Here is a 27,041-nt window from a genome sequence, read left to right on the forward strand (position 1 = left end):
GGGGGGGGGGGGGGGGGGGGGGGGGGACAAGGAAGAACTAAAGAGAAAGAACCTTCTTTCCTTGAGGTCTCCAAAACCTCAGTGACCTTGTGCTCCACAGGCTATCCCATCTTCAGAGGAAGAAACAAAAAAGGAATCATGCACCTGTGGTGCCTCACCCATGAGTCAGAGAACGAGAGACAAAGAGAGAGACTTCATCTACTTGATATCATGTCCAACAAACCTTTTCTGTTCCTCATTTCTGCTACTGGATCTTTTTCTGCACAGATGTAAAACATAGCTGACCCCCCCTCCCCCATTGTTATAAGCCCCCCTCGACACAAAGCCAGGCTGTTTCGCTGGCCTTAAACACTGATGTTGTGTCTAACCTCATGCTTACTCCCCTCAACGGGCACAAACAAGACTTCACCCCCTACCCCTGACCATCTGGGGCCCCCCACCACCCCGGCTGCCTAGCTGGCCAGAAAAAATCCCTTTACCACTATCCTTCAACCTCACACTCAACATTCTACAGACTGCCTCTTAAAATCTGGTGTCACCAAACTGTGGCCAAAGAAGGTGATCAACCGCCCCTCATCGAGAGGAAAGAGGGACTTAACGGGAACAAGCTGTTGCTCTTATCTGCTCTTTCCTGTTTGGTATGCCTACGTTTGTGTGTGTGTGTGTGTGTGTGTGTTTCCTTCAAGGTCAGCAGGAAGTGTTTCTCCCCGCTACACCAGACCTTTTGCTTATTTTTAATCTCCAATCTCCAAATGTTGATGGTATGCTAACTTCCCTTCTTTTTATTCTCTTCCCTTGCTATCCACTTAAGTGTGTGGTTTTTATTTCCATGCATGTTCTGAACACACACACACACACACACACACACACACACACACACACACACACACACAGCATTAATATCTTATTGGTTTATGGCCTCAGCTAAACCATTCCATAGAGGGAAGCCCTGTACCATCAGGAAAACCTAATGCCTCTGCCCTCATAAGACTAAAAGGATAAGAGCACAAACACATTGCACTGCATCATATCAATATGAATTTGGTGCATAAGCGATGGCCGTGAGTGTATGTGTATAGCCTAGATGAAATGATTGGTTGCAGCTTTCTTGCCCTGCAGGCTCCATTAAATGACCAGGAGAAACTGGGCATTCAAACTGTGTGGATCAGCAGGCTGCCTCCTGGACCCACAAAACGCACACACCTGCTGCTTCAGGCCCGGAGGGATTCTCTGCCTCAGGTAAAGACGGACCTTATTTTCTGCCTGTTACAACATAGGTCCTCTTCTCTGTGTGTATGTGTGTCCCTTCTGTGGGACTCAGCACCACAACAGGATGTATAGCTACGGCCGTCAAGAGCTGAGGAAAATTGCATGATCCGGGCCAAGAGGACCCATCAGTATGGAAACCAATCCATCGGAACCATTTTGATACGGCTGCAGGTCTGCAGAAACCATCATCCCCCTTTGTGGCAAAGCTCTGTCATAGGCACAACTCTGCATGTGTGGTCTAGTATGATCCTAAAATAAGCTTTCCAGTGACTTTTCTGGAGGTATGAAATTACTGTCCACAATATAAATGGACAAGAGCGCAGACACATAGTCTATGGTTCTTTTTGCCCAAAAACGACCAAAAACACTGCAAATGTTACTTCACTCACTATGCCCTCCAGCAGCTTTAAGTGTTCTGACTTGACTCCCCTCACCTGCTCTGCGTGGAGGTGACCACACTTGTAAGGAGTGTTAGGGTAAAAAAGGGCACGAGAAGAAGAGTTTCAGCTCTCACGCAGAGAAGAGTGACGGGGAAAGTGTGCAGCAAAAGAAATGCGCACGGGCGAGAGCAGAGTGCACGTAAGGCGAGCTGTGCGCGAAGGGGTAAATAAGGTCAGACGTGCCGTTGCCAGGACAACAACCAATCCCAAGCTGGGATTGGTGCCAAGCCAATGCCCCACCCATCCATCTTTCGCTCCATCCGTGTTTTTTTCTGTATCCCTCTGTCGGACAACCTAAACCTCAGAGTAATAAGTGTTCTCCATGTTCCTGCAGTCTAAATGGAGCTGCAGTGTAAATACAGGGCTGATCTGTACAGGTGCCAGGCTTGGACACATAAACCTGAATATAGCTACAGTACCTCACCGCTCAGACACTGACAGGACGGACGGAGGAAGACAGGGACAGCGATGATGGGTGTACCCAAAAAGCCATCATTCAAACTATTTATGAAATCAATCAAAGTGTATTGCTGCAACGTGAAAGCTGGGCTGATCCACTGTGTCAACATCATTTGTCTCATGTTTATGTTCCAACTTTGCTGTTGGGGCCCTTCAGTTTTGCACACAGTGTCAGAGCAGATACGTCTAGCTAAATAAAGAGTGTTAAATAAATGACTGTTTACTTTGAAGTAAATAACACACAAAGGTCGATCATACTGGGTTCATGCCAAAGTGGCAGCTGGTGTATAGCTGTGGGGGAACTGGGCGATCTTTTTTCTAATGATTAAAAAAAGGCTAAAAAAATCATATTTCATTACAAAAAAGAGACAATAAATACTCTGGATGTCAATCATATACTGTTATACAAAATACAAAAATTCTACAGTAACAGCTACACAAATATGAAGATTTGCTCACAGATCATCACACTGTATATTAAATATCTTTAAATATTAAAAACTTTTATTTTAGATTTTATCTTTGGCTTTTGGAAAATGTAAACCATTTTAAATACTATAATAAAAAATATTGTTGGTTGGTTTAAAGTTTTTTTTCACAATGTCATACTTTAAGATGATTTGACCACTTGCTCACAGCTTACAGTTGCTTTACAAACTCATACTAAAGTCCAGCTTGCCAGACTTCTTTCATACACAATAAATGTACTAATTGGGATTCAACCAAATACGACACATATTTGTAGCAATGTTTGTAATAATGATAAATTAATGAAATGCTTTTTTCATGAGACATATGATACAGAACCTAATAGACTGTTTTCATATATCCCTTTATACTTTTGTCTGGATTTCTTAAACAGATTATTATCGTTCTTTTCCTTTTTTCCCTACAGAGTCCCCTCGTCTTAGCAGTATACATTCTACACCCTCATCTATTATATTAACTATACTTAACTACACTTATCTGTGTCTCAGGTCTGTCAGCAGGGCCCACCTGTGTAAGTGGGTTAAGGAGTACATGCGAGCAACACCCCTTAAAACACACACACACACACACACACACACACACACAAAGTGAAAAGGGGAGTTCACAAAGCAAATACACTCAGCCAATTAATCAGACTTGGCTTTGAAAATCCATCATTTAATAAGTGGGTCAAACTTCTGATGCCGTAGACACTCTCTTTCCCATTCTTGCACTCTGTTTTTGTCTCTCTCCATGATGTGAAGGTCAATGCTGGATCGGCAACATAGACTATTTATCCCAGGTGTGCTTTCCCTCTCGCGTTCTCTCTGTGTCTGATTATATGCCGGTTGTTGGAATGGCCAGTTAGAAGCTCTTGAGCTGTCCTTCAGTCACACACACACGCACACGCATCAAGAAAACTTGCCCTTATATAGCTAACATTGCTGAATTATTTAAACAGAGGGAAGAAGAAGATGGAGAGAAAGAGATTGGAGAGGCACAAGAGTTAAGGAGTAAATAGTGTAACCTGGCTGCTTCCCTTCCCTCTGACTCTGAACCTATTTAAAAACTTATATACTTGGTTTCACTCCCATCTGCTTTCTTTCACCCAATCTTCAGCAGGTCTTATTTCCTCCCCCTGTCAGCATGCCTACACCTTCTAGTCCTCTCCTCCCTCCACTGCTTCTTCCACCACCATTTCATCCACTTCGCCCTCCCCTCTCTGTCTTTCTCTCTGTTTATCTAAGCACTTTCACGGTCACTGCTTTGGAATCCCAGGAGTCTAAACTGGCCCCCTCTCCCTCCCTCCCAGCCTATCCATGCTTCTCTCTCCCTCTCCATCTTTCTCCGTCACAACAGTTAAGATTCATATCGCTCGGTGCATCGGGGGCATGGAAGGTCCCCCTTATCCCCCCTCAAGGCAGCCAGCTTTGTCCTGTTCTAGTCACGCACAGCCACCCACCCGACCCCGCAGTCACACACATGAACACATATCTGCACCAGAGGTAGGACACTCACACTGATTCCTAATAACAACTAAAAAAAAAACAGAAATAACATTATCGAAACACTTTAACAAAAGTTGTCCACTCACTTCAAGTCTACTGAAAGTGTGTTTACAAAATCAATACAGCATGTTCAGCTCCACCATATTAGCGTATCCATTGCTTTGGAGCTTGTTAAATAAAATTCATGCTTTTAACTTTTGGGCTTCTACAACGGGCCGCCATTATCTGACTCAAGGCCAGAAGATCCTGAATTTCTTAGAAAGGCCAGTTAAGTTCCACAACACAGATGAAGGGTTAAGACACAATAAGAGGAAGTGGTGAGGGTCAAGAAGAGTGGTGCAGATGGCGTCTGACATAGTGTTAACAACAACCTTACGCTTCACTGGGATTAATTGACTAATTTGGGATTAAAGATGACTGGCCACTACTCTAAGTAATGAATCGAAGACCCGAAAGATTGACACACACGAGGTACAGTGTGAGAGAGGGTTTTTTCCTTAATTAGTAACACAAAGTTCACTGTAAATGAGTTGCAAAGTAAGCAAATACCACAAAAACTGCATTTATTTAGATATTCAGTATCTACCTTTGATGAAGAACAACACCGCTCCGAACAATTTGCTGTTCTGAAAGGAAATCCATCAGGGAACCTCCGTAAATGTAAAAAATGTAGTGAGTAAGGCATTTTTTGACTTCCATCACTAGGCATTTGTCAACGGGTGTATTTTGGGACACACAGATTAATTCCACAATCAGAAAATGTGCAGCGTTTCCAGTGTTTTGAGAAGAGCGCTGCGTACGAGAACTCCATTTCCAACTGAATAGGAGAGCAATGAGATTCATGAGTTCTCCTGCTACAAGGCCACAGCAATGGAGATTTGGGACAAGGCTATTTACCCCTCTTCCATTCAGCACAACAACACCATGCCTACTCTGGACGCTCTCAGACTGTGAATTAAAGCCATCTGATCAATTCTGATGAATATAACAAATCATAAATTAAATAAATGAATATTTAAAAAAATAAACTTAAACACCATTCAATCAACCAAGCCACAAGTTAAGTTCGGTTTCCTGTTTGTACAGTACGTTCCTACTGTGCATACCAGCGTGTCAGCGGCCTGTCAGTGTAGTAGATGGTGCACGCTAACTTAGCCTTCCACAAAAGCAATAGCATATGTGCCATACTGTGCTCATCTAGCTGCATAACTGCAGGTAGATCAAAGAACTAATTCTCAAAAAAGCCCACAGTCCTTGAACTCATAAATAAAAGATTTGATTTTAACAAAATGTTGAAGAAGAAAAAAAGAGGAGGAAGGGCAGAAAAAAGAACAAGGAAGCAGAGAGAAAAAATAGCAGTCAAAAGTACCAGGAGACAGGATCAAGCTGCGCATTACTGCACACCCGGAGATCATGTGGTACTGGTTATTGCTACAAAAATAACATCCAAATATGCTAGCATACACACACAAAAAACATATCTTATCATCTGACTGTTAGCCTAAGAAAAATCTGAGCCCAGGCATGTTTGAAAAAGCATATAATATCACATACCATTCATATTTACACACACACACACACACACACACACACACACACACACACACACACACACACACACACACACACACACACACACACACACACACACACACACACACACACACACACACACACACACACACACACACACACACACACACACACACACACACACACACACACACACGAGCAGCATCAGTTCTCAATGGGTGTAAATCCTACTCGGGCTCTCCCCAGAGTCTGAGCAGCCATGTGCGAGTGTGTATGCATGCAGGGCAATGGTACTATTGGTAGCGTGCGTGCGTGCGTGCGTGCGTGCGTCTTTGTACCACACCTGTATGTGAGCATGCGTCACAAAGCGTGCATGTGTGTGTGAGCCCCTGTGTGTGTGTTGGTACGGAGGGAGGTGAGGAGAATGGGGGTTGCTTCTCACGCCTGCTTGTGACAGTGATAGTAATTCCTGCTGACATGGTTTCTTCCATCTCTCCCTCTCTCCCTCTCACCTCATCCCTCCATCCCTCCATCCCTGGGGGCCTTCCCAAGCGGTTTAGGGAGTGGAAATCTGTTGACTCTTTCCTTATCATCTTTTCCTCAACGCATTCTCCATCCCTCGCTCCCACCACTGCAGGACTAATGTTTTTACAATCTCTGGGGGCTGAGGAGAAAAAGGAAGCAGAGAGGGAAGCGTGTATATTCATATGTGGTGTGTTTGTGGTATGTGCACGCCAGCCCAAAAAGAAACAAAGAAGAGGAATGTGTGTGTGTGTCTCACCTCACTGGGGGCTGGAAAGTAGGCTGTGGTGCCATACTTCTGGGAGGCAATGGCAAAATAATATTAATCTTTGTTCCACTAATCATACAGTAGATTCAAAATATCATCACATTTGTCATCTTCTCTGGAAATCACAAAGCACAGGATGAAAGTTTTTTTTTAGAAACTGGGAATATAGCTGCCCGAACGTGTTATTTGAAGCTCTTTTTATGAGAATATAATTCTGATAAGCAGAGAAGAAGAAGTAGTGGAAGTGTCTCTTTGTTGTGTCTAGATAAAGTGGAATGGAGCTGTGCTTTCTACCAGGTTTATTAGCCCATCAAGGTTGCTCTGGTGTGAAGACGGCTTCTTCTATCTCTACTCTACGGCTTCCAGATGCACATCATTTCAAGTCAAGACACACTGCTGCAGCGAGCAAATTATAGTGTAACCTACAGTACATGCTAGCTCACAAGAAAGTTTTGATTTGTAGAAGACATAATTATAACATACTGAATCAACAAATAAAACCTTACAAACTGGCGGGTCAAAGATAGCAACTGACGGGAAAAACATGACAATTATTGAAGTGTATTTTCTGCTTTTTACCATTTGAGGATTTTTCCAGACCTGTAACCGAATCTTTAGGATTGGTTACTATTATTTGAAAGCAAAACATTTTTTTATTCTTCATAATGCTTTTCCATTGCAGAATGCCAACTCCCATTATTGTTATTACAGGAGGTACGTCATGCAAATTTACAAAAACAATAATTTCTCAACATCTAATCTCAGAAAAACATTACTTAAAACTACTTCTCTACTGTTTTGACATTGAAACAATTGTGAAAAGAAAACTAATTTAAGCATATTAAACACATCGAAATTTGTTAAAGTATGTCATTCACACGGACACCTGCTTTAGCACCGTGTTCAAATTATTGGCTTGTAAAACACTAATCAGATTTTAAAAAGATTTATGACAATATGCAACAACAAAAAAAAGGTAGAAAATGTATGTTCTATCCTTCCTAGCTTCGAATGACAGGACTCATGTAGTAACCAAAACTGAAGTAATTAATACTAGAAGACCTGTATCAATATTCATCATAAGTTAATACAAACAAACAAATTTAACAGTTTCTTCACAGGATTCATTAGGTTTGTTACGTAAATAGACATTGGCATCTCTCTTTTTTCTTGGAGAAGGAAAACTGCAGCAACTATTGGTGAGCATTATCTATTGACAACACAGGCAGAAAAAGAACTTTGGAGCGACTGTTCTTGAGCACCTCTGAAGACTTGAGGTATGATGACATGTCTCAGTGTCCTCCTGGCAGCAAGAACCCTGTATGGTACAACAATCCACGTTCCTGCTACAGCCTTTTGCTCTGCCTGGGTCAATACTAATTCAATTTCTGTCTCAGGGAATTCCCAGGTCGCCTCTTGGCAGGATTTCTGAGCTGAGTGGAAAAGCATTGTGTGAGGATATCTGTACTTGAGTGTGTGTGTGTTTGTGTCTGCCTGTCTTGAGTGCATGTGTTTGTGTGTGTGTAATTCGGAAATGCGCGTAATGGCTGAACAACAAGCAGATTGTGTTATTTTGATCAAGCTTACGTGTGGGAAACATTGTTTCCCAAATTTTGAGTTTATAAATTCTCCCGCCACAATTCCGTTGCGGTTTTTTATGTCACAGAAATACACAGTTGGACTGACATCTACAACAATGCCAGGTCACTGTGTGCCATGAATGAATGAATGAATGAATGAATGAATGTGCTCCCGCTCGGTGCTCACCAACAGCCCATAACCACCATAACCTCGCTCTTCACACCAATACAGCACAGCAGCCATTTTGTGCCAAAATCAGGCTGTGCTGTGCCAACCGAAGGGCAGACCGCTGAACCTCATTTCATCCCACAGCTGTTCCATCCCAATGGAAACATTTGTACAATGCAACTTATTACAGCTTAATGCAACCTAATATTGATGTATGTGTGTACACAGAGAAACAGGGGAGCACAGGGAGAGAAATTGGGAAAGAGATGGGTCCATATGCAGTCTGGTGATAATGCGAGGGGCCGGCGATAAAATCTGGGTGTTAAATTGGTATCGATTGACTAAATATCCTGACCAGGAGGAGAGAGCCGCCGTCCTTTCATGCTTGTACACTATGTCTGCTCAGACGGCTCGAAGCCACACTGTGACTATCTGATACATTTAAATACAGACATCCTCACCGCTAGGCCTCTGCCTAAACCTCATTTTCAACACAGTGTGCTTGAATCTTCCGCTCTGTGTGTGTGTGTGTGTGTGTGTGTTTTCAATTCAGTTGCAAAGATTATTCTTGTCTTGCAACTTTTATGTTGGTTTCCCTCTTGGGTATAACATAACAAAATATTTAATATATCTAACAAAGGAGGATTACTGATTCCACACAGATATACACACAGTTGGTAGTCACCTGTAAAGATTCACTTGACACAAAGTAATCCCACGTGACACAAAAAAAACATGGTTGCACAATACTCTTATCTGCACGCCACACCTTTAAAAAACTAAGCATCCAAAGGCAATAACATGCCTTTTCCCTCCAACACTTTAGTCACACCTAAAATCAACTAACAAGTGGAAACAAAACAATGACCTATTTAGACAAGAGGCCGGCACAGCAGTTGGTAAATGTTCCCACAGCTGGCCGGAACTTAAGAGTTTTTCCAGTCAAAGCCACTTTCACTACTTGCTGTGAGCAGAGGAGAAATCTCGGAAACTAGTAAAAACCACAAATCATGTGCAAGATGACAAATTAATCAAAACTTATCGTTAATAAGGCTGGGCATCCTGGGTTTTGTTTTTCCAGAACTTAAATGTAGCACACTCCATCACTTCTCACGGTAACAAAAGAGTTACCCACAAACACACACACACACACACACACAATTGTTCCACTGAGATGAACTTAAACAGACAACAATGGCACCAATTCACAAGCGTACAGATCACTAAAAACACTGCCTCGCATTGTTTTCCCGACAGAGATGAAGAAGCTTAAATGTACAAAAAGTTAACTCATCCACAGTTTACCTCCAGATAATACACTCAATACCACAAACAAACAAACTAGCACATTTACAGAGACAGATAAGGTACACAATCAGCCTAACAAACAACTCTGGATCTACACAGAGCACAGCAGCGAGTGAGACAATAGGCATTGACACAGAAAGACAGAAAAGGAGGGAGATATTGATACAGTTAGATGACAGATGAGAAAAGAGAGACAGACAGAGAGAGAGAGAGAGAGAGAGAGAGAGCAAGAGAGAGAGAGATTGCTTTGTTAGCAGGACAGGGAATAAAGTGGTAATTACCTCACTGTGGGTTTGTTGATTATAGTTCAGCCAGGTTCTCCATGTTAATCATTTACCAGAGGAAGACAGAGATTAGTACAGAGACACACACAGTGAGGAGGGATAGCAGGCAGTAAGAAAAATACAGTAACACACACACAGACAGACACACACACACACACACACACACACACACACACACAAAAGAAATCTAGAAGTGCAATCATCTTCTCTGACAAGACACAATTACAAGCACTGTCATGTGTCTGCTCGCCCACAGATCAGGTGTGTGTGTGTGTGTGTGTGTGTGTGTATGTGTGTGTCTGTGTGTGTATGTGTGTGAGAAAGAAGGTATGGTATGCAGAATGTGATTTACTTTGGTCTTTTAACTAGATCATTCATGACTGCACACAAAAGGGAAATGATGCATAAACACAGCAGAAATTACACAGAAGACTTATGAGGGCTGCTTTCAATAAAGATACAGAAAACCAATACAAATATTCATCTCCTCACACACCGTTTAAACATGCTTCACTGGCTTAGAGCTCGCCCTGAGCTTTTGTCAGAAGAGGGGAGAGAGACACAGACAGAAAGAAAGAGAGAGAGAGTGTTCAGAGGGGTCTGGTGTTGTTGTAAATGCTTTAAGTTCTGTGTCTAAACTTGCAGAGTACTTCCAGTGTCAGCAAGAAATAAGGATACGAGTAAAAATGGATAGAATATTGCTGTATTGCTGTATCTCTCTATGTAAATGGTAAAACACTACCTCCAAATGAAACCCCGCTAATCCACTGCTCTGATGGAATGTAAAGACAAGAGCAGTCTGGAAACGAGAGTTTGAGCTGTGATCCAGAGAAACTGTTGCAACAAGTTTGCCTTCGACATGCCATGTCGGATAAGAGGGAGAGCAATAGTAGAAGCATGAGCCAAGACCAAGGGTAGGTCAGAGGACAGGGAAAGGGAGTAGCTCATTTAAGGCTCTGGTTTGGGTGACATTTATTATTGTTATAGATGTATGAGCAGCTCACTTATAGATGGCAAAAGTCTCCTTCAAACCATCTTTTGCAACAACAAAAAGGAAATTCAATCCTTAAAGTTTTGGTGCTCTGAGTTAACTTCCTGACAGATCCTGAGTAACTTTATGAAGACGAATGAAGCACAAAAAGGCAGACACTATTGTATCAGCAAATAGGCTGGTCAACAAGTTTTAAAGCACACTATGGCACAGAGGAGGGGGCTGAATACGCCAATAAACTAGTCTGAGCTTGCTACACAGGGGACAACTGAGGTATACTGTCAGCAGACTCAAGCTTAGAGCACCGTGGTTATATTTTACCAACCTTTTAACTGCTCCAGGAAGTACAAGATAATTTCTTCTCTAATAAGGAACTATCGCTCTGAGAGAAATACCACGATAAAACCAAGAACGGTCGTAAAATCTGTTCATAAAATCATAAAAGGGCAATCGAACCACTTGAGCCCCACAATAAAAGAGGCCGGGGTATCTTGATTCCTTGATGTTTGACGCTGACCCTGCAGTCAGTCTATCACTTCCATTTCAGAGCTCCCTTTTTCAATCTAGAGGGTGTTAAATGCTTTGCAGAGCCTTTGTTACACTAACATTAGCCAGCGAAGAGCAGAGCAACAAGGCCCTTCAGTCTCCTCTTCACTGCCCCAGCTTCATTAAAACCATAAATCTAGATGTCGAAGTAAAGGTGATGGCCAGAGAATTTTGTCTGTCTGTCTGTATTATAGAGGGGCCCGTTTGCTCGCCAGCTACAGTTATGTTACTGTATACGAGCCAAGCGTTAATGTAATGTCTGAAGGCTAATGGCAGCTAGCTCCTCTTGAGTTGTTTTTCCAGTGAATTCCCTACATCAACAATACATCCATCCATCCATCTTTAACCCCTTATCTATGGTCAGGTCACGGTGGCAGAAGCTCCACCAGGGCACAAAGAACAAAGTCTGCTAATATGTTCCAGTAAAATTAGGATGTATTTTAATCTTCATTAATTGATTTTGGAAAACACAACATTGACATATTAGCTTGTAAAGTTGCAGTGTTAGCAAACACATGCCTATTTACAGACCTAGCAGAAACAGACCAACATTAGCATTTTAAGCTTTCGGCAAGCTGCTGAGGGTAAGACCAAACTTCACTCACCAATATTTGCCCTGTTTTGCTCTTTACCAACGTATGATACAAATATCTGGCTCTTTAGCAGCTACATACTCCTGTAGTTGCTAACTGCCATTTGTTGATAACCAAGTAGCTTAAAGTGGCTTTTTCAGAGCTATTTTGCTATAGGCAACAGTGATGAAAGTGGTGTAACTAAAAGGAAACAGAACTTGGCTCTGAAACTAAAACAAAGATGCCAAAATGCTTCGAGGAGCTAAAAGGGAACTCTCCATGTGTCCGTCAATATGAAAGATTCCTTTAACATTTTGTCATCTGGTCTATTTTTAATGTAACCATACTGATTGAAGCAGCTTTAAGAAATAAGCCTGGACCTCAACACTTTTAATAATAATAGAATATAGAATAGTTCAACGATGACAACCCTGTGGACAAATAAACAAGCCAAATGTGGTTATTTTGTGATCTAGAGTCCCTGTGTAGCATGAGTGGAGTCCTGAACCCTACCGTGCGGCGTCATGCCAACAAAAGTATCTCTCTTCAGTTCCTATGCTCCTTTTCCTTCACCAGGCTGCATTTAAAGGCCTCTGGACAACCTGGCTGGCTGGCAGCTAATAGAAAATATGGTATGGGAAAATGACTGAAGCTCAACTAATCACACCGGCAATATCCATCACTGGGCAGGAGTGAGTCATGAGAGATTAAGGGGGTGAAGGAGGAAGGGAGGGGGGGGGGGGGGGGGGGGGGGGGGGGAGTGCAGACGAAAAAATGAGAAGGAGAGTGGGATGTAACAAGGGAGGTAATGAAGAGAGAGGACAGGAGGAGAGAAAAAGAGTCCTAGCAGTACACCCAGGGGATTCTGGACCGGGTGCAACATCACGGCTCCGCTGATAGCTTTGTGATTGGGTGGTGTTGCTGATGAGAGTGATTCTCTGCCACAGTGGGTTACCCTCTGCCGTGATGCTGATGGCATTGTGATTGTGTAGTGTTGCAGCCAACTGTGTGGCCCTGCCACAGACTGCGACCATTCATGTCTGAATCCATGGGGAATAAGAAGGTGCTTCCTAATCCTCACTGTGTTTCTCCCCACCACATTTCTGTTGGATCCCATTTACAGGACTGGGTTTTACAGTACAGGATGATCTTACAAAAGGACCCCTTCGGGAAATTTTGTCTTCTGAGTCAAATCTCTATACATTTGTGCATCCATAAATGTAAAATAAACAAAACAGTCACTGAAAAAGTGGTCTCTGTGGCCAAAAGCTATTAGCTAAAAAGGTCATTAATCTGAAAGAGTGTTTGGGGAATCAGGCCTTACAAAGAGCGAGAGTCTCTAAATAGGCGGGTGAGAAAGCATGTTGTTTTGGCCAGTTACCCTACTAGCCCTGCAGGTCTCCCACCTCAACCCTTCAATTATCCAGACTGGAACACCTGGATCAGCAGGTGACCCTCACTCTGCCTTGCTAATGGCCCCAATCAACTCTTTAACCACACTCACAAACACACACACACCTTCCCATTATCCAACTACAAATTCGCTTATGCACAGCAGCACTTTAGACTTTAATATACACCTGTGTCCTCCGAATGCTAGGCCTACCTAGGACACTATTTAGAACAACCACTTAGGAAGAAACCCTTACGTCTGGCATTCTATAAGTAGAATAATAACTAACTCCAAAAGGCAGTGTACAGGTGAACGCCAAAGTTAGAGTGTAGTAATTATGATAAAAAATAGCTGCCTGAAGAAGGTGAGATCAGGCCACTTTGGCTCCCCACCTTTTAGGGTTCTTCATTTTAACTAAAATACCTGTCTGATAGCTTTTGGGTTAGCGCAGCTTTTAGGTAATCAAACCAATAGCTTGCACAAGGATGTGTTGTGGCGCATAGCAGAGATTCTTTAAACATTCAACACTCTGACTCATTTAACAGGAATTATTGTGGTCGTTGTGCAATGGCATGGCTGTGCAAGTTTAGGCCAGCTCTATGTAAAGTAGGTCAAAATGAACAAAATCTTGCTCTTCATATTAAACCATTAATTTGGGCCGCAGTGAGATGGGTCGCAGGGAATAATATTCTCATTTAGTAGGCTAACAATGCTACTGAAAAGGAGCATCTTTTAGCGCACAGTGTTTTCTCACCTTGTGTTTGTCGAATTCCAATACACGACGTGTCTTTTGGCCACAGCAGCTGAGATTAAATTGAAGAAGAATATCGTGGCTTTCCAAGCAGGCAGAGCTCCCGGTGTCCCCATCCTCGGGGCTGCGGGGAGGGTCTGCACCGGCGGGGAGTGGCGTGCAAATCAGGTGAGGAGACCCGGCCGGGAGAGGAGCAAAACTTCCTCAAGCAAACTTCAACAACTCATGAACAAACGTCTACATCATGTGCTGCTGCAGTTTCCCCTTGATGCATTAAGGTAAATTAATTACCTGACTGATTAAAGTCGGCCAAACACACACTCACACAAAAAAAACAGGTTAAATCACAAGGTGCAGAGTAGAAGGTGTGCACTTCCACAGGGAAACGTTCTTGGGAGTTTCTCCGTGGTCCACATGGTGGCTTTGAACTCTTGATGTATTTCCTTAAAAGTAATAAAAGATAGGCCTACTAAACCTGAGATTAAAGGTTGTTAACAGGATATCAATTGAAAATGCCAGCTGGTTTGGCAGCTACTGGCTGAGCGGAGCGCTGGAAGGGCGGATCCGCGGAGCTGAGGGCGGGGACGGGGAAACTTTGGGCCAATCAGTGGACAAGGGTGTGGTAATGTTTGATACTGTAGTGCAAGGTCAAATCCTTGAGAGGTGCGCCGACTGGTGTGGGGACACAGTCTGTCACAGGTCCAGTTTTGGGACCCTCTTCTTTTTTTTCTCCCTCCTGACATGACTCGCCTGGAGCTGAATAGTTAAATACTAAATACAGTAGGCTCTGACAAGGCACGACTTAGAGATAACTGTCAGACCTTGAGCAGCTCCTCTGTTCAGCTACACCTGGCTGCATGAGGTGTGTGTGTGTGTGTGTGTGTGTGTGTGTGTGTGTGTGTGTGTGTGCTTGTTAAGTATTAATTCACTGGTTGTTGTCAACTGCCCCAGGGGAGGGTGTAGTGACAGTAATCACTATGCCTCCATGGGCGAAAGCCACTGGTGGTCCTCTCTAATTATCTGATTCTGTGTGTGTGTGTGTGTGTGTGTGTGTGTGTGTCTATGTGCTTGTGTGTCTGTGTGTGTGTCCATCACTCATCCAGACAAAGTTACATTGATAGCTTTTTGTTATTTGCTGCAACTGCACGTTTGGCTATTTCCTTTCTGCAGGACCCCCTCCCTTCTCTAGCTTTCTTTATCTTTTATCCTGTGTGTGTGTGTGTGTGTGTGTGTGTGTGTGTGTGTGGGCGTGTGGTAATTGTAGGCTACATGTGCGTGTGGCACTAGGACTCATTAGCTCACTTCCTGGAGGTCCTGATCATTAATTTCCCATGATGCCTCAGTGCTCCTGTGTGGCTAATTTGTCCCTAGTGAGCCAGTGCTCCTTCTGCAAACGTGGAGCGGACCGGGGACGAGTAACTCACTCTACAGGAATCTCTCTCACTCTCCTTTTGATTGATCTAAAGGACCAGACAGAGCCTAACACATTTTTGCCAGAGTGCCAGAGGTTAATACTGCTTTGTGAAAATTCATTTCATTCTCCTCCCATTGCTCTGAAAACTTTCTAACTTTCAATTTGGAGTTGTCTTCAGAACAGAACAGTTTATGTATGCAGTGGCCCTGCAGCTAATTCCTTTGTCTTAGACTGTAAATTGACCAGTTTCCCTCCTTGACTCAGATTAGTTTAGGTCTCATTTACCTCATGGGAGCACCAATTGAAATCATACAGGGTTTTTGCACTAAATTGAGAGCGTTGTTGATTGCAAAGCCGAGGGATATTTTTTTCGTACTAATGGCCGCTTTAACTAAACAGGAAAAAAAATAACTCTTAGCCCTAAATTTAGAGCTTCTTTTCTCAAACCTTCTCTGTCTCCTCCTCTTTAATGTTTCAATTCCCGTGTGTCTGCTATTCATCATTATCAGCACTCTTTCCAAAATCTTTACCCTCTTTTTTCTTCAATCTCTATCTATCATCCGTCCTAATCTTCCCTCTCATTGATCTTCTCATTACTGGTCAAATATGTTTTCTCCAGCAAATCTCCCAACATTGTTCTCAGCAAACAGTTTCTTTCCTTTACTTCGCTTTGCATATGAGCCTAATTTTTTTAATATATATACTGCATATATAGATTATATATGACTATATATGCAACAATCTATACAAGTTTGTTTGGAAAAAAACCATCTTTAGTTTGTCTAAAAACTTCAGTCTAAGTCAGGACTGTGGGTGTTTGATCAGATTTGATTGGCAGTTGCCTGGCAACAGAGGCAAACAGCCCCACAACTTGTCATCATGTTTTTGTTAAAATATTCCTAAACTCTAATTGGTGCACACAAGAATGTGACATTACAGAAGATTTCTTGTGAAATAGCCCAAACTGTGGCAGGAAATTGCTTAAGACTGCACACCTTAAGAAGAAAGTTTTTCCAACATTTTCAACCAACTCGGATCAAGCTAAAGATGATTCATGAATATGTAAACTTGAAATCCAAGCCTATATTGATTTTTGTCCAGTTTTCTGTAGCATATTGAAAGTTAGAAGTCCCTTGTCATTGCTTTTAAGTGTCATTTATGTGCATGTTTTCAGGACTGTTTGTGTTCTGGAATCTGGGTGAAGAGGTTTAAGAAGTGATCAGCTGTTTTTTTTTTGTCTATGTGCATGCCCAGATACAGAAGGTGACAAACAAAAGAAAAGAACATAAAGAAAATAAGTGTCTTAGTAAGGTGTTGGGCTCCCACGAGCCTTCAGAACGACTTCAGTGATTGAGGAATGATCACGATTCTCCCACAAGATTCCCTCAGTTGGTGTTTTGATGATGGTGGTGTGCTGACTAATGTGTTGGTCCAAAACTCTCCCACAGGTGTTCAGTTGGGTTGAGATCTGGTGCAAAGGCCCTTTTACACAATTCCTGTCATTTTTATACTGTTAAACCATTCAGTGACCCATTCAAGTGCCCTGTGTGGAAGCATGTGCATTCAGTGGCTCATTCAAGTTTGTCACCCATTTGACATTTTTTAATTTAATTATCACCTCTTATTTTATGTCATATGCCAAAGGAATTTTCTGAATTTGAGGGGAATATTCCGTTAGGTCCCTTTTGCATTTTTTCTTTTCCTGCTGTTCCTCCTCTCTTGCTCTCTTCTCCATCTCTCCCTCTTCTGTCTCTCTCTCTCTTTTGTACAGTAGTCTCAGTAGCCTCTTAATCCTGTTATCTCCACATATACAGGCTGACACCAAGCCACTCGCCAGAGCTGTAATCAACTACCCTACACACACACACACACACACACACACACACACGGCATGAACACACTTCTCTCCCTACATCAGTCTGTCTCACTTTCTTTCACACACGGAGCGGGACTGGCCCCATTCTCAGTCTTGTCTGTGATTCCTGCTATTTTTGCTCTCTTACTATTTTGATCGGCCATATGCCTGCATGTTTTATGCACATCTAGGCCCGTCTATCACACATCATTCAAGAACTAGTGCTTCCCATAAGATATCTTGTCTCCACCTGTCACTCTCCCCTCTCCTCACTTTTACTTTAATTTCGCCTGCTTTTCCTGGATTTACTTCTGTGGTCCCTGTAACATTAATGATACCTGCACTTAATCAAAGAGTTGTTAATTTATTTCTTTGGCATAATGATCATTCAAGATTATGAAGCTATTTTGATCTCACTGCCCCAAAATACTCACTTACAAAAGAAGCCTTTTCACAACTTTTGCTTTTCTTTGCCATTTTGTGCTTTCTGGTGCTGCTAATTTTCCCTGCCTTTCCTCTGCACGCCTACTACTCTTAACATTGCCAATTTTATGGACTCATCACTTTACTTGTGTGTATTTTTTATCTTCACCTTTTCGTTTTTGTAAAAGTACATTGTGTGCGGCTTTTTTTGTGTGTACCTCCACTATTTTCCTCCGCTTCTTGCTGCGTCTCAGTTCCGTAATTACAGCTCTGGACTCAAGCAGTGACGGTAAATGCTTTTCTATTCCCCTCTCTCCATCACTCCCCCTCCATCTCCATCTTTCTCTTTTTCTCACCAAGCAAATTACTTGGTTACTATAGAGACATGTTTATTGAATGCTTTTCGTCGCTGTTTCTCACTTCCTCCTTAGCCCCTTCGCCTTTTTGTACTCTTTTCTTTCCTCAGCTCCACCTGTTTTTCTCTGTGTTTGCAATTTGTTCTCACTCCTCTGTATTGATGGTCATCTGTCTTTTGCCTCATTTCATTTCTGACCTTTGATGTCTGAGGAGCCACTTGAACTTCTTTGGTGACTAAGAGTTGCAATTTGTAAAGATAAGATTGAAAAACCATTGAGTATGTCGGATTGATTTTCAATGCAGTTGTCGGTGCTATTGTGGTCGCCATGCATTACATGTAAGCAGATAAAGAATTGCAAAATCTCTTCTACGGCATGTGCTATCCATTACTATTGACTTTGTAAGTGGCCCTCACAGAATGCAACACTCTTGAGATGTGAGCAATCCGATTGTGTCTCTTCTTTCTACTCATCATTACAGACACAGTATCCAATCTGCTTTTCTGTCTTTCTCTATTGGCTTTTTCGATTTTTTTGTTCAACATCTCTCAAAGCTGCTGAGCCTGAGCCTTAGGTTCCCTCTCAACACCCCCTTCGCTATCTTTGATGGAGGTGAGACTCAAACTTCAATACTCTTTTGGTACTGATGGAAGCATTGAGTATAGGAGATTGACACACTTGTAAAGCTGGCTTTGCTACCTACTTAATCTGACACTATGTACCTTTTGCAAAAGAGGGGCCATTGTGGCCATGCTGAAAGGTAGTGGAAGAGCAGCAAAAAATTACTCAGTGATGTCAGGTCACAGTGATATTAGTGTATATCCTTGACGGTCCACTTCCGAGATTGCTCCGTTGCCGTCGGAAAATCTGCCGGATTTCACTCATTTAGGCAGGATATCCGTTGCCTTGGGCTTCCTTTGTGTTGGCATCTTAAACTACGGTCGATTTATGAGGACCATGGTTAACCTTTTCTCAGATATCTCCTGGGTAATTCCAGACATCTAGCTATCTGTGAGTTTTCTGTTGCATAAATAAAACAACTTTTAAATGTACACATGTTCCACTAAAACGAGTTCCTTCCGAGCCTGTTTTGCAGCGGCATCACTGCTTTTCTTCGGTGTTACCAGTTGTGATTGGTGTAAAGAAATGCCAATAAAAGAGCATGTTTTCCTCCAATCCCCAAATGCTATGTGGAGTAGCCACACACTCCTCCTCCTCTCTATGTACGGACACTATACAGATACAAGAGTAAAATACAAATAGACAAAACTACACAAAGACAAACAAAAAAGTTCTGTATTAAGTCCCGGAAAGTAGGTCACATGATAAAAACTGACCCATCTGCAAACTCTATACACTGATCATTAAGTCTGATGATTTATGTCCCAAAAAAGTTATATAGTTATAAAGCACAGTTGTTTTTTGCAAAATGTGTGTTTTTTCGCACAATGCCTCTTTAATGCTCATATAATGTAGCATTTGCGGATGATTAGTAGAGTCAGTTGGAAGCAAGAAGAGGACACACAGCCTGCATATTCATCTGTCCTTCTGTTCCTTCTATACATACATCAGCCCCTCGCTGCGGTCTCTCTCTGCTCTCTGTCCACTTTCTCTCCATCCTCCCTGCATGCCAGCAGCCATCCTTTACCCCCCGAGCACCTTCACAATTTATCCTCTCCTCTCTCTTTCTGTCCCCTACTATACTGTGTCTCCCTCTGCTCCTCCTGTCCATTCCAGATGGACTGAGTGAACCCTCTGTAGTAAAATTAACTTTGAGATGAACGAGCTATGGCTGTTTGTGCATGCAGTTTGATATTCTGCCAAAAATGTAGTGTAGGTTATGTCTTGATCTATTTACTGCCAAGACATTCCACTTTTGCGTCTTGCAACTTCTATAATTACGCTCTGGTGTCTAGTAAGAAACAATTCTTCCTGGTGCCAAAAAAGAGATTTCAATTTAAATACAGCCAAGCAGGAGGCAGCAGGGCGGTTAAAGTGACTGTCCCATTACAACACATCAAGGTTTCAACCCCAACAAAGTGCCTTTGAGAAGGACACAAATCCCTCACCCCTCAGTCATGTGGCTCTGAATGAGATAAGAGAATAATTGAATAGCAGTTGTGTGCTTTGATGGAAGAGGTCAACATAAACAAGCCTACAATTGTAATTTTGTCTGTTTTTTTATAAATACTTGCTTTAGATACCAATATAGAAAAGCCAAAATGGTGACAGCTTTGATGTAAAGTCATGCTAGTACATATCTCACATCTATCCTTTCCCGTTTGTATCCAGTCTGTAATCCCTTGACTGTCAGTGTGTGTTTTTGTGGGCAGCGAGCGATCTGATGGGGATTTGGCAGACATGCTTATGTGGTAGAAACTAAAAGCAAGTTAATTGTTCCCTGAGGAAACGTTCAAACAGGCCGAACCACTTAGAATTATGAGCTGAAGATAAAAACACAGATTTTCTTTTTTTTTTTTTTCTCTGTCAATGACTTTTTTTCCTGTCAACGATTTTTACTCTGACTTATTACTGCGGAATCAGACACTAGCTAGCTGTGTGTGTGTGTGTGTGTGTGTGTGTGTGTGTGTGTGTGTGTGTGTGTGTGTGTGTGTGTGTGTGTGTGTGTGTGTGTGTGTGTGTGTGTGTTTGAGTGAGAGAGAGAAAGAGAGGGAGTATTCTGGGTGTGCGTGTTTGTGGATCTGGGTGTCATAAAAATGCCTCCTTTCTGCTGTTTTTACATCACAATGTTTGACAGGTTTACAATGAATAACTGCAAAAGAAATTATGAAATGGGTACTGTGCGCATGGTTTACAAAAACCCACTTCATATATTCTAATTAACTCGTTATACACTTTAACTTACTTGCTCTAGGAGACATACTGTAAACGAGCAAACAATACACTGCCTATAGCTAAGAAGACAACTTACCGTATATTACCTTGATCAGATGGTTACCTCCAGTGCAGACACTGAAAACAGAAGGTTTTGTGACTTCCACGTGTGGATACGGTGGCTGCTGGTTTGTGATTTGAATTATTAATTGCCAGTTATTGTCTTAAGGAGGTGGACTGTATCTGTCTGCTGAGGCATTCTTCCCCCCCTCAGAAGATGGGTGAAAGTGATATCTTCTAATGATTACCCTCTCATTCTCCCCTCGCCCCCTCTCCTTCGCTGTCTTTCAGTAAATGAGTGAAAGTGATATGGTTCTCTAATGACCACTGTGAATAATCGCCATCTAAATAAAGGCTCTGTTTGGTGCTAGAAATCTCCCAGTCTGTCTCTCACTATCTTTCTCATTCTCTTCGCCCAATTAGCTTATGAACATACTTCTCCAGCCTCGACTCTCTCTCTCTCTGTTGATTTTACACCTCTATCTGTACTTTTTCTTATTATCAAGAGGGACAGCACTCCACTCTTTCATCATTGATCTTCTGGTTAAAGTTTTTTTTGTTTTATTCCGATGCTTCCCTTTACCATTAACTAGATGGTCCATCTTTTATGTGGTGGTCAGTTTTCACATTCCCAGTCCATTACAGCTGTTGGGTGTGTGTGTGCATGTATTTTTTCTCCCTCCACAGATCACAGAGTAGCTCAAATTGACATCCATTCCGGCTGCACGTTTAGCTTTTATATCCTCAGCCGAAGTGAACAGTGAGTGGAACCGGAAGACATGAAAGAGTAGGAGAGTGCTGGGGAGATAAAAGAAAAGCACTAGAAAAACCTTGCTGTCTGTCCGCACGTTTATTTTGTGCTTACTAAAGTTCTTCTTCTCGCACTTTCTCTCTCTCTTCGTCCGGGTGAGTAGGAGCTGAGTTATTAAAACGCCAACCTTTCCAACAAGAGGCAATAAATCAAACTAAATATCCAGGAGAGAGAGAGAGAGAGAGAGAGAGAGAAAGAATCTAGGAGGGGGATATGATGAGCAGAAGGTTTGGGATAGAGGGAGAGGAGATGCAATGAGAGAGCGGTATTATAAATTGATGTAAGGGATGAGAGCTGAAGAAAGTAGCAAGGAAAATAATGAGTCTCATCCGGCTGGTCTAATGCCTGCCCTTGCCCCATTCACTTTGATTACAGACAGACAGGCTGGCCAATCAGGGTTAATTCAACATCACTGTAAATCAGTCAGTCAGTCAGTGGGCGACTGATTTTCATTGAACTATAAATGTTTTCCGCAGTCTTTTTCCACAAATGTGACATCAACTGAAAAAAACAACTAGACCTGGCAATCCAGAGAAAACAAATGCTAAGTCCTAAATCCATGCACTTATAGTATACCAGAAATCAACAGAATTGCCATTTTGTACCAACAACTATGACTGTGGAACACTGCCAGTTTAACTTTTAAAAAGAAACAAATTGTTTTTACAAAGTCCGTTGTTGGTTTCATAAGATCTTTCTGAAGCTGTCTCACCATTCTCTGTTATATCTTTTAAAGTTGTGCAGCTGTGATTAGCTCCTGTGCATCAACATTAACATTCAACATTAGTATATATTTTAGACTCGGGAAATGGCTTTAATATAAAATCAGAATCCGATTCTGAATCAGCTTATTTGCCAGGTATGAGGACACATTGGAGGAATTTTTCTATGGAACATCGTCGCTCACAATGCACTTACACATACAAAACGGCCAAACAATATACAAACTAATGTATACATACTATAAAAAGACAAAAATATAGAGGCAATAGTGCAATTAGTGCAGTGAAGAGTGCAAATAAAACCATTTAAATTTGGGGCATTGTGCACAGGATGCTGGGATAAATAGTATTATGTTATTATACTACAAGATGAACAGTATGAACAGCTCTGGAGTAGAGAATGAAAATGATGAATACATAATTTGTGAGATATGAGAATGAGAATGATTAATAAATACTAAATAAGTGGAATAATAAGTGGAACCAGTAAACAGGTGCTGTTTAGAGAATTGAACCTGACACTGGGTAACGGTGGGTAATATATATGTATATATAGTACAGGCCAAAAGTTTGGAACCACCTTGTCATTTAATGCATTTTCATTTTCATGACTATTTACATGGTAGATTATCACTGAAGGCATCAAAACTATGAATGAACACATATGGAATTATGTTCTTAAAAAAAATTGTGAAATAACTAAAAATGCGTCTTATATTCTGGTATCTTCAAAGTAGCCAGCCTTTGCTCTGATTACTGCTTTGCACACTCTTATCCTTCTCATGATGAGTCACCTGATATTTCCCCCTAACAGTCTTGAAGGAGTTCCCAGAGATGCTCAGCACTTGTTGGCCCTTTTGCCTTCATTCTGCGGTCCAGCTCTCCCCAAACCATCTCGATTGGGTTCAGGTCCGGTGACTGTGGCGGCGCAACACTCCATCACTCTCCTTCTTGGTCAAATAGCCCTTACACAGCCTGGAGGTGAGTTTGGGGTCATTGTTCTGTTGAAAAATAAAAGATGGTCCAACTAAACGCAAAATGGATGGGATGGCATGCCGCTAGAACCAAAGATCTGAAACTTGGACTCATCAGACCAAAGCACAGATTTCCACTGGTCTAATGTCCATTCCTTGTGTTTCTTTGCCCAAACAAATCTCTTCTGCTTGTTGCCTCTCCTTAGCAGTGGTTTCTTAGCTGCTATCTGACCATGAAGGCCTGATTTGCGCAGTCTGCTCTTAACAGTTGTCCTAGAGATGTGTCTGCTGCTAGATCTCTGTGTGGTATTCATCTGGTCTCTGATTGAAGCTGCTGCTAACTTGCTATTTCTGAGGCTGGTGACTCAGATGAACTTATCCTCAGCAGCAGAGGTGACTCTTGGTCTTCCTTTCCTGGGGCATTCCTCCTGTGAGCCAGTTTCATTGTAGCGCTTGATGTTTTTTGTGACTGCACTTGGGGACACATTCAAAGTTTTTGCAATTTTCCGGACCAACTGACCGTCATTTCTTAAACTAATGATGGCCACTCGTTTCTCTTTACTTAGCTGATTGGTTCTTGGCATAATATGAATTCTAACAGTTGTCCAATAGGGCTGTCGGCTGTGTATCAACCTGACTTCTGCACAACACAACTGATGGTCCCAACTCCATTAATAAGGCAAGAAAATTCCACTAATTAACCCTGACAAGGCACAGCTGTGAAGTGAAAACCATTTCAGGTGACCACTTCATGAAGCTCATTGAGAGAACACCAAGGGTTTGCAGCATTATCAAAAGAGACAAGGGTGGCTACTTTGAAGAATATAAGACATGTTTTCAGTTATTTCACAAGGTTTTGTTAAGTAAACAATTCCATATGTGTTCAATCATAGTTCTGATACCTTCAGTGATAATCTACAATGTAAATAGTCATGAAAATAAAGAAAACGGATTGAATGAGAAGGTGGTTCCCAGCTTTTGGCCTGTACTTATATATACAAGGATACATTGTCAATTGTTCTTCTTTCGTATCACTGTAAATGTTGTTGACATGGGACATTTTGGACACTTTATAGACTAAACAATTAATCAAAAACTAAATTGATAGCATTATGCATAACACAAATAATTAGTTGCAGCCCACAAAAATACAAAGCAGTTGTATTCCGAATCATTATACTTACAGTGCATTGTACACCTTGAAGAATAGACAGAGACCACTGAAGTTATATCAAAGTTCATTTTTACTTGTGACCACAAAAGGGACAGTTTCCCAACTACAGAGTAGTGTGGAAAATGCCTAACGTACGCCTCAAACAGTAGCTCATTTATGTGTAAAATAAAATCATACTACAGAGTTGATAACGTCTCCCTTCTCTGGCCAGGGAGTGCATGTTCTTTTTCTCAGCAACACAACTTACTTTAGACAGGATAGCCAGTGGATCCATGTTATCTTGTGAGTGCAAGTAGTGTTTTGGTTTCTTAACAATATCCAAACCAAACCGTTTAATTTAACAGAGAGAGAAAAGAGTAATCAGTATAATATTAATGTATGCAAACAGTTTAATAATAACACAAGGAAAAGTATGCAAATCATAATTTTCCTAACAAACATGAAAATAAATGAAAATAAAGAAGATTTAGAGCCGGAGGAGTTATAGAGGAGACACAGGACAGAGGAGGCTATTTGAACGTGACATTGAGAGGGCTGCAATGTTAAGTGCTTAAATGGTTTAGGCCCTCTTAAGGGCAGTTTTTTCCTCATCCGTCAAAATCCTGTGGTCCCTCTTTATACCTCATTGTTCTTTAAATGCCTAATTTGAGAAGAGATACATCAATCATAACTCAGACACATTCAGAAGCATACACACATACAATCATTATTCCTATCCACACGCTGTAAATCGTGTGTGTGTGTGTGTGTGTGTGTGTGTGTGTGTGTGTGTGTGTGTGTGTGTGTGTGTGTGTGTGTGTGTGTGTGTGTGTGTGTGTGTGTGTGTGTGTGTGTGTGTGTGTGTGTGTGTGTGTGTGTGTGTGTGTGTGTGTGTGTGTTTAGAGATTCAGGAGACTTCCAGGGTAATATAGAGATTCGGGAAGCGTGAAAGAGAGATGGAGCAATAAAGAGTAACACTCTTGTTCTCTCTCCTCCATCTCTTCCCCCACTGGACCCTGAGATGGGCTGTATTTCACTACATGCATTTTTAAGTAGAAAGAGTCATTTTTGTTTGCCAAGTCTGGGAATAATTATGTGTTCTTTTAACAAGCTTTCTCTTAGGACAGTATTTAATAATTTGAAAGTGTTTGACTCCATAATGTAAAAAAAAAAATAGAATTTAGGAATCTCCCTGCTAAGAGCTAATTCAAGTCACTGTAAAAAAAAAAAAAGAACCCAGTCTATCAAGACTAGGTTGGTTGTCTGAAAACTCTCAGAAGTCAGATTTTACAGCTTGTCTTCAATATTAACTTATCAAATGTTTTCCTTAATGTAATCCTACATTAGTCTTAAATTAGATTTCAATCACAAGGAATACTATCTACATGTTGACTAATCTAAGGCATGACACCTACTTTGAGAAACTGGCTCAATAAAATATTATCAATGTTCATCTTTTAACTGAATGCCTGGGTAGTCATCTCTGTTTTTAAAATCCTGAGGAATCAAAATCAGACAAAGAGCATTTTTTTTGGCCTTTTATTTGTATGTTCAGACTTCTGTGTCTGAGGCAATAACTGACCCTTAGAAACGCACTTGAAAGACGGTGGCATCATCCTTCTGCTGTGAGCATGGAAAACAACTGTGAGTGCACAAAAACAACATGATGAATAATGGAACAGCACACAGAGAGAACATTAGCCTCAGACTACGATTAGGCTATTGTTTGCTTTTCTGTCAATTTCTTTTTTTAAAAAATCAGAATCATAATTTACTAGGTAGCGTTATAGATTACATTTGACTGTGTATTACGCTGGGCTTTTCTTTTCAGCATGTACATGTATGCCTCTTCATGCTTGAGGATCTGAAAGTGATGTGGGAGAGGGCCCTATATTTATTGAACGGAGTTAGTTCAGCTCTGTACTTCGAGTGCACACACACACACACACACACACACACACACACACTACCATGTCATCCACAGGAGCTAACAGGCACTATATGCGGCTACTAATTGAATCACGTATTACATTTCCTGGAGGATTAGTTTAGCTAGAGAGACTGGTGGCTGCATTGGGCTGCAAGACAGTTGGTGTTTGTGCATCTGTGTGTATACTGTGTATTCATTGGGATGGAGAACCTACATATCAATTATTCATCTTGTGTGCTGCTCAATCAGATACTCAGAAATCCATCTCTCTCTTTTTCTCACCTGCAGGGATTATAGAAGGTGCAGTGATGGGACACACTGGTTTCACAGTAAATTAGCATGCTGCTGTTGTGCTGGCCAGGAGGTATGTGCCACAATGGTTGCTGATGGAATGCAGGAGACGCTCATATTCCTGGTTTGTACTGGATGATCGATTGTTGCAGTAGA

The 27,041-nt window shown here is 41.7% G+C and overlaps 1 protein-coding gene across 1 annotated transcript in view; it reads right to left on the minus strand.

Moving 5' to 3' along the window:
• The window catches only part of si:dkey-246i14.3 (ephrin-A4), a 29,845-nt gene extending 15,212 nt beyond the window's left edge, over positions 1-14,633 (minus strand). The window contains exon 1 of the mRNA XM_034875108.1: positions 14,065-14,633. Coding sequence (XP_034730999.1) covers positions 14,065-14,177 — 113 coding nt within the window. The 5' untranslated portion in view covers positions 14,178-14,633. The remainder of the gene's footprint in view (positions 1-14,064) is intronic.
• Between the last annotated feature and the right edge of the window lie 12,408 nt (positions 14,634-27,041).

Source organism: Etheostoma cragini, chromosome 6, assembly GCF_013103735.1.
Source record: "Etheostoma cragini isolate CJK2018 chromosome 6, CSU_Ecrag_1.0, whole genome shotgun sequence".
Classification (NCBI taxonomy): domain Eukaryota; kingdom Metazoa; phylum Chordata; class Actinopteri; order Perciformes; family Percidae; genus Etheostoma; species Etheostoma cragini.